This window comes from Centruroides sculpturatus, unplaced genomic scaffold, assembly GCF_000671375.1.
Source record: "Centruroides sculpturatus isolate CEXI.00-Female unplaced genomic scaffold, Cexi_2.0 scaffold1119, whole genome shotgun sequence".
Classification (NCBI taxonomy): Eukaryota; Metazoa; Arthropoda; class Arachnida; order Scorpiones; family Buthidae; genus Centruroides; species Centruroides sculpturatus.
Genome location: NW_019385463.1, coordinates 228,350 through 238,041, shown reverse-complemented (window position 1 = coordinate 238,041; position 9,692 = coordinate 228,350). Strand labels below are relative to the sequence as shown.

Sequence of the window (9,692 nt, the reverse complement as noted above, 5' to 3'; positions counted from 1 at the left end):
GGCAAATTTAAATTTTCGCTAGTGCTGTGGCGCTGCAATCTTTGGCTATGTCTTGGGCTACTCAAATATTTTACGTTTTTGATACTAAATTAACTTCTGAAGTATAATTTTTTTATTATTTTTATATTTTTCAATATATTTATTTTGTTTGTACAAAATATAGAAATAATTTTTAACGATACAATAGCCACGATTATTATTTTAAAAAGTTTACGCTAGGCTTAACATCGACGAAAATTCAACGCAAAGCGACACGCAACAGAGAAAAATTTCAACACGGGATAGGTTAATATATTTTTTCGTACATAATCTGTTATCCGAAAAATAAGTTATCCGAACAACCCCAGTCCCCAATTGATTCGGATAAACGACGCTCTACTGTATAAAAATCTAAACTTGTCTATTTATATGGAATGGTATTGAGATAATTGGTTTGAAGTTTCTTTCTGTCTGCACAATGTAAATTACCTAAGCAACTAAAATTATTGTCACGTGAGCATGTTTTAAAGCTGGACAAAAATTTCTTACTTTAACAGGCGAATGTTACAATTCGATCTTCGTTGCTGAATAAACCATGTGCATACTCAATTATTTAAAATTTCGAGTCGTGTAGAAAATTCTTGTATTTATGGTATTTATATAGAAAATTAATTTGTAAAGTGCGATATTACTATGAAACTATTCTGTTTATGACCAAGTCTTTGTATTGGAAACTCCAACAACAGTAGAGGGTTGTTCTTGTAGTTATGTAATTTAATAAGGGTCTATCAGTGAATATCCAAGATAGTGAGAATTTGGGTACTGTTCAAGGCAGATTCGGGAGGACTAAGGCACGTGCCCCGTTGTTTTTCGGAGAACGTTACTCAATTACCTTAGAATTACTTTAGTTAACCTAATTGACGTCATACGATATGCGCTATTATAGGCCTATATTTTAAAGCAACAAAAGTGTCGCTTTAGAAGTACTTCAGCACCATAAGCGCACTGCTGTATACACCCTTGAGGTCTAGTAGTATTATAATGCGTTACGAGGGGTGGGATGGTAGTAAAAATCGTAAAAAATGACGCTACATAATTTATAGAAGCTTCCTAATTTACTTTTTATTTACTTTTTCCATACTGTAGACACTAAGAGGGCTTTTTCTTTAATCAAGCCCATTACGGGTTTGGCAGGCCCACAATATAAGCGGCCGACAAATTCAGGAAATGTTTCTAACTCTGAATGAATCCGGATTCTTCAGGTTGGCAGAGAAAAGGCCTAATGTATTATCAAGTCTTTTTCTACGATTTGTTGTTTTGACTGTTCTATTACTTATACAGTAACGTGAAAATAGATTTCCGGAAAACAGTCGTTTATATTTTATATATTTATTTTTAAAAAAAAGAAAATCTACGATTAATTTCTTATTTCTTTCTAAGGTTAATTTTTTGAAAATGATCACGCATTATCTGCTCCGATTGTTAAGTGTCACATAATAATTGTTTGAATGTAAAAATATCGGTTTTAGTTTATTAGCACGCATATATATATATATATATACAGTAGAGCGTCGTTTATCCGAATCAATTGGGGACTGGGGTTGTTCGGATAACTTGTTTTTCGGATAACCGATTATGCACGAAAAAATATATTAACCTATCCCGTGTTGAAATTTTTCTTCGTTGCATGTCGCTTCGCGTTGAATTTTCGTCGATGTTAAGCCTAATGTAAACTTTTTAAAATAATAATCGTGGCTGTTGTATCATTAAAAATTATTTTTTTATTTTGTACAAATAAAATAAATATATTGAAAAATATAAAAACAAAAATATTATACTCTAGAAGTTAATCTAGTATCAAAAACGTTCGTTCAGCACCACACACAGTCCTCAGAAAAACACCACACAAAAATGCCAGTGCTGCCAGCTAAAACACACACATCAACAAAAAAAATATTGGAGTAGCCCAAGACATAGCCAAAGATTGCAGCACTACAGCACTAGCGAAAATTTAAATTTGCGAACTGGAATTATTTCGGATAACCGACGCTCTACTGTATATATATATTTATTTAATATAGTACAAGACTGACTGTAAAAAACTGAATGTTGTGTGTTCAATTCTTATTAGATGTTTCTCATATGCAATTTAAATTTTACGTATTCAGAGTCGTGTTCGATTTCAATCTGTATGCAGATTTCATACTTATATGATTACATTATTACGCCTCTTATGAGATAAAAGCATCTATAAACAGATTCAATCTTGAAAAAATTAAAAGCCTTTAGCAACAATTTATCTCTTTTTATTGCCTTCTTAATCTTATTTCATGTTGTTGTCAACTACAACGTTGAGTGTCGCTTAAAATTATTTTTTTTTACATTTTTTTTATTTTAAATACTTTTTTATACACTTTTTTTTATTAAGTTAAAATTAATAAAATTAAATACAAACGAATTTAAAAACTATTTTATAAGAAAATGTCAAACTTATTTTTAATTCTGAATATAATTTTTAAAATCATTTTATTTTATTATGTTTTAAATTTAAGATTTTGTGTTTAAGATTTTTAGATAATTTAATTTAATAATATATTCAGTTTTATGAATATTGATTAGATTATAAAATGAATATTTAATAAAATAAGAGTTGTTATTTCTTTTTATTAATAAAAAAAAAAAACAACTTTGACTCTCTCTCTCCTCCTAAACTGGATAACATCAACTCTAACTACTTAAAAATTTGTATTACTTTTTTAAATATTATCTTCACTTAAGAGTGTAGAATATATTTTATATAATGGCATTCTACTTTTGAATTAATGAAAAACGTTTTTTTTTTTTTTTTTAAACTCGAGACAATCAATTTTTGTGGCAGTAATTTTTTCTGTAAATTGTTGATGAGTAGCAGAATATGTCGTACGAATAAAAATTATATTTTAAATTAATATAGCGTATAAGTTCTTTAAATTTATAAAATAAAAATCATATTTTAGAGATTTATATTGTTGAAAATTTAATTAGGCCTATATCTTCTAAATGATTTAAGAGAAAAGATACTTCTTCGCTCTTATACTAAGTACAGTATATTGCATGAGTCAAATTAATACAATAATTTAATGAAATTTCATTAATATATTAATTTTTGACATATACAATATTATATAATGATATTTAATTCGTTATTCAATTATATACAATTCGATTCTTCGTGAAATAATTTTTCGAATGTATAAAATCAATTTACGTAACGATTATGTTAATGCTAAATATGTTAAATACTGTAAATATTATTATAAAGTTGTGAATTTATGAATTTATTTGATAATTATAGAAACATTTTTGTAAGAATAAAACGTATAAAAGTGCTTATTTGGAAAAAAATACATATTTGATAAAATTATTTTATAATTATTTTCATAAATAGGTTCATTTAACGGTAATGTAGACTATAAAAGGTAATACAGTATATTTTTAAATATAGGATCGAAGTCACTTTGCGTGCAACCTTTAAACAACCGATTTCAGATTTATACTTAATGTTCGGTTTTCATGAATGAGGAAGAGTTCTTGCAATGGAAGAGTTAATCCCGACCCTAGCAATAAAAAGTTTAGAAACTAAATCAAATCGAAATTTTCTAGAGCCAAGGCTTATTAATCCCCCCCAAAAAAACCTATTGAAAGTAAAGATTTAGAGGACTTTAAGCTTATTTTCGATTATAGAATCTATCACTAAAATATTAGCACGTAGTTTCGTTATACTTTTACACAGTAAATTTATGAATATAAAACAAAGGTAGACGGCAGATAGCAATTGTCTTGCCTACTATTGGAATTATTCTCGTAATTCTATAGCAAAATACAATATATAGGCACTTGACTTATCTAAGGATATTTACATTCGCTACAAATAAATTGCAACTTTAAACAACGAATTCTAAGAAACTTTGAAAGAAATTCATTCATTTTCTAATACGGAATTTTTAACATACATTTCTTGGCATGACTTGCTTTAGAACAAAATCACAGTTAGGGGATGAACTTCTTTAATAAAAGAAAATAATACCGTAAAATTACACAAAGAGAATTTTATTATTATTTATAAGTATGTAATTACCAAATTGAATAAATAAATAATTTGAATAGAATTATTAAGATTCGAAGAAATTGTGTAATTAAACGAATACAGTGAAACCTGTGTAAACCGGACTCGTATGGTATCGAATATTTTTCCAGTTTGGCAGGTTTCCGTTTTAAACAAGATTTTTTTTTAACACAGAAAATCGCTTCGTTTCTACGAATTTTTCCCGTTTAGGCAGGTTTCCGTTTTGAACAGGTTTTACTATAAATTAAAAAAAAACAAGTCGAAGGCGAGGTGTTTAACGAGAAGTTAATACAAAACATTCAAATTGCAAGCGTTCTTGCTTTTATCCCTGTTTTAAAAGTATTATTTTTTTTTTCTTTTCATTTCGTCGATCTTAGGATACAGTTACGTAGTGTTATGTCGTTAATTCGAATCTAGTTATAGTCATAAAAGATTTTTATTATCAAAAAACTTCAGACCAGTTCGAGTTTTCTTTTCAATATTTGAGAACTTAAAACTCGTTCTTTTGCTGAAATAAATTTATGAAGTGACACTAAAGAACACACACCAAGAAAGGATATCAAGTTTAAAATTGTAAAGTCAGCCTAAATGTTACGTAAGATCAACGAATGTATCAATATTCCACAGTTGTTCAGTAAGCTAATTTCATTATATTTTAAATACATATTAGATATATATTTATTATGATAATATTTGGATATAAAAATTTAAATAATATATAAAATATAATTTCGTACTAATTTGGAAATTTAAACAGAACTTTTGTCCCCAGATGGCATTAGGAGAGGTGTAAGTGTGTGTTTTTTTAAACAGCTGTTTGTTGTCGGAAAGCAGACGACGGATTTCGCACGTGTCTCTTGGACGATATTGACATTTGTGACAATGTGAAAAGACGTATTCTTTAAGCATGTGATATAAAAATGTATTACCAGGACTTAATTCACGAGGCATAAGAAATGGAAACGACTAAATTAGGAACAACTGAAGTCGTCTTGAAAGGTGGAAAGCCTTGGGGTTTTACGTTGAAAGGAGGAATACAGGACGGGACCTCTTTAAAAGTAGCAAAGGTGAGAGTTTATCGTATTAATCGTATAATAAAATGATAAACTTGCATACTTTAAACGAATTATCTGTAATTTTTTGCTGGTAATTTTTAAAATTATTATTAAAATAATTGCTAAATTGGTAACTTTTATTGATATTTGATTTCACATTAAATATCTGTTTTATGTTTAAAAAAACTTTTACTGTGTAATGTTTATATTATGTTTATTCATTTTATATTCTTTTATACTTATCAATTATTACCTTATATTTAAATATTAAACATTATCACACATTTATCTTTTTTATTTATCAAAAAACAAACCTATTTGTGTGTAATTTAATGTATTTTAAAAAATACTTTATAATTTTAATTCCTAATATATAGCGATCTGTTTCGACATTAACGATTAACAGTGTAATATTTCATAATTTAAGTATTACTAAACTAAAAGTTAATGTTTTTAAATATATAACTCTCATATATTTTAATGTTTTAAAAAATAATTTAAAACACCGATAATATAATATTTAGTGAATGATTATTAATTATATTATTTTATTATAATATTAATTATAATATTGAATATGTTACGTTGAATTTACGTTAATATATATTTTATTTTATTAATTAATAATCGCTTTATTTTATAAAGGAATTTTCGAAAGGCATAACGTGATACTAGAAATTCTAAAAATAAATCATATTGACATTAATTTCGGCGAATATATCACTTTAGAAGCTACTCCAATTGTCTTTTATTTTTGCTGTGATCTCATGTCCGCTACATTTGCTCTCAATATATTTACACTATACATTTTCAGACAAGTTTATATAATGTAAAGGTAAACAAGTCAAACCAGTGTTACAAAAGCATGCAAAGGAGTTAGACCTGGAAGTTGCCCAATTAAAATTCATCGCCCGGGAACTTAAGTGATTCCATCGCGACAACTCGCTCTTCTTCCGGTTTGGCAATTTACTTTCTCCTTCAATAATTTGAAAAATATTGCAAAGGTCATTTTAGAAGTATTGCCTTAATAATAGTTTATCACTGTTATTCAAAATAATAAATGATGTGTCTAGAGCATTTCAAAATATCCATAAAGAATCAAGGAAGTACCATTTGAAGTTTCTCTTAATTTTTCTCGTCAAATGAGAGGATGATACTTAATGCTGTCATCTTACAACTGCAAAAATTATCAAATGGAAAAACTACTGTCAAGTTTCTCCCTCTGGGAGAACGGTTTGATACCTGCATCATCAAATCATTCAGTTTTACATTTATCATCGTAGAATAATACATAAAGAAACGATAATAAGATACAGTTTAGTGATAAGAATTGTTAGTTTACGTTTATAAACAAAATTTCAAAAGATAGAGTGGCAATATTATCGTGCGAACTAATGTATACGGAAAGCATTAGCGATATTATTAGTGGTTTGGGATCGTTGGCCCTAATATTTAGCCTTGAGACAACAATTTTAAAACTGCCTGAACTTGCCTTCAGTTAATGTATATTTTTAATCAATGTAAACTATTGAAAAAATATTAATTATTAGTTGTAGTCTTCAAAACAGTTCAGTATTTCTTTTTTTTTTTATTTTCCATAATAAACTTTTCGGTTGTTATTGTTTAAATGAAATTAATATCGATCGATAATCGAATAAGAAAAACAAGAAGAATTTAGTCACAATATTAAGCATTTTCAGGCATTAGAAGACATAATGATACATTGTATTATCTGTATACAATACAAAGTTTTATTCTCAATATAAGAAATCTTTTTTTGTTAATTATTATTTTTTCTAATTAATTTTAATTACCGCATTTAAAAAAATAACTTTGCTTTGTTGTTTTATTCTTTAGCTTTGTTATGGAAACTTAATTTTTTGGTGCAATGTTTTAATGTTTGTAATAATATAATGTATATATTTATTTAAAAAATATTGTAAATACATTATAACAAATAAATTCGTAATATAAATTTTGATAATTTAATTTTTTTAATGAATTCTTTCAAAAAATTCTTAATGATAATTTGATAATCTGTTGAGAATCCATAAAGGATTTTTCTTGGTTTCATGGGTTAGGCAGGCCTCACATTCCCATTTTAATTAAATCATTATGGTTATTAATTAAATATCCGTAAATCGATGAGATTCAAATGTTTATTTATTAAAATTTTGAATGTCGAAGTATATTTAAATCTTTATATTTGATATTTTCTTTGTATTCGTTAAAATCTCATTTCTGAAGTAATTTAATCGTTATCTATTCTGATGTGTTAAAATTGCCTGGTGCCTCAAACTGAAAATATATAATTATGTCACGTAATACAAGTCACAGAGTAAGATAAAATTGGTAAACTTTGAGCATCAATTCACACGTTTTTCTATCTAACCACACCACTTATCAATGCATTTCAACTGGGTAACTTCCTATACGAAATGTTTTGTCATAGTGACAAGCGAATGTATTATATTCATTGCAATTGAAGTGGTTTGCCTCTAGTTTAATAAGAATCTAGTATAAACATATCATTAGCAGGTTTTAATGTGTTAAGAGAATATTCGATAATTATTCCTAAAAATTAATTCTGTGAAATAATTAACACCCGTTATCGCCATTTCATTGAATAATGAACAATAGCTGCGATTCTAGACTACAAACTAATAATAATATACTTGACGATGTGCCTAGTGAGTATGACACATTTCCTCTCTCACTAGTCGAGTTCGCTTAGTAAACTGGTTTTTCAGACTACCACACCTGTAAGTCGTTGTCATGTGAATTTGCTACGATGAGATCAACTACAGATTAAAAAAAAATTCGAATCTAATGGGGCTGAATAATACGGGTGCCACAATCATACGTGCGTTAAGATTAACGATTGTAATTTGTGAGTAGTATCACTTACACTGCACAGTTTGAAAGAAACCTGATTGAGATTATAGGTATGCTTTATTTAACAGATTTTATAAAGTTATACAATTTACAGAATGAATATGAAATTTTAAAAAATAAAATTGATATCGGCGTTTTAACGTAATAATTCATGTTTTAGAATATAAAAATGTAATTAAAATGATGGATGCATTTTACATATTGACAATAAATATAACAAAAATTCTTTAAAAAAATGATATCAAATGAATGTCAAGCCATGTTTAATATCTAATGGTAATAGATTTAAATAATTGGAATCACTTGGCTAGTATACTAGGACAATTAGCAATCTATTTATTGTTTGTAACAGCAAAGTTATTCTATTTACGTTTAGATATAAAACATATGGTTAATACTCATTTGATATCAGTTACTTTAGAAATATTGTGTTTACTCGAGGTCTGTTTTTACACATTGTGAATTTTTTTTTAATAATACACTCAATCAGTGTTTGATTAAATGGTTAGATTATAAATATGACGACATTTTATTTTTGTCAAAATCATAAATGAATTTTATCAGTTTAAAGAAGATAAGAAAATTTAGTTTTGATTTTGAATTATTTTAAATACAATGTAATTTAATTTATGTATTACTGTTAATCATTGTTTACCAGACAATAATTTATTTTTTTAAATCGCTTACATAGTCTCATTGTTTAATACATGAAATATAATATACCGTTGGGCTGGAACTTTTAACTGAAGGTGTTTTCCGTTAATGGGTGTAGTTTTGTCTTTCCGCCCGCTATGTGTAGGATTTTTATCCTTTTGTTGTACTTTAATGTCATTTTGACATACATGAAATAAATATATTGCTAAAAATTAGATATTTAATTACTGGTAGTAACACCCACAAATAACTACGGATAATTTTATTTCTTTTAAAAAATAATTTTATACTCTGTTCAGTGTTGTAGATATATGCGTAATTAATCAATTTCGTGATAAATCATACTTATCTATGTGGATATAATGGTATTAATTATGCTATTTGTAACATCTCGAGGGAAAGAACTGATAATGCTATATATGACGTCAGGAACCACGTCTTACGTAATATGTCAAATACACTCGAAACTTCATGCAGTAGAATCTAATCTTAAAACCTATCTTTACCGNTGACATACATGAAATAAATATATTGCTAAAAATTAGATATTTAATTACTGGTAGTAACACCCACAAATAACTACGGATAATTTTATTTCTTTTAAAAAATAATTTTATACTCTGTTCAGTGTTATAGATATATGCGTAATTAATCAATTTCGTGATAAATCATACTTATCTATGTGGATATAATGGTATTAATTATGCTATTTGTAACATCCCGAGGGAAAGAACTGATAATGCTATATATGACGTCAGGAACCACGTCTTACGTAATATGTCAAATACACTCGAAACTTCATGCAGTAGAATCTAATCTTAAAACCTATCTTTACCGTTTATATATAGGGGAGACCGGGGCAACTTCGGCATGCGGGGCAAGTTTGTCAAGCGCTTTTTTTTAAAAACAAATTAAAAGGAGACTTTGGTTATAGGTTAGGCAGTTGAGTTTTATTGGTGGCTTGTTGAGTGTAGTGTTTTTATTGTTCTCCAACAAGCGTAGTT

General features: G+C 27.3%; 1 protein-coding gene across 1 annotated transcript in view; it reads left to right on the top strand.

Annotated features, from left to right (window-relative positions):
• Positions 1–4,941: 4,941 nt before the first annotated feature.
• The window catches only part of LOC111639241, a 230,629-nt gene continuing 225,878 nt past the window's right edge, over positions 4,942–9,692 (top strand). Inside the window, exon 1 of the mRNA XM_023385052.1 lies at positions 4,942–5,151. Within this exon, the coding sequence (XP_023240820.1) occupies positions 5,041–5,151 (111 nt within the window). The 5' untranslated portion in view covers positions 4,942–5,040. The remainder of the gene's footprint in view (positions 5,152–9,692) is intronic.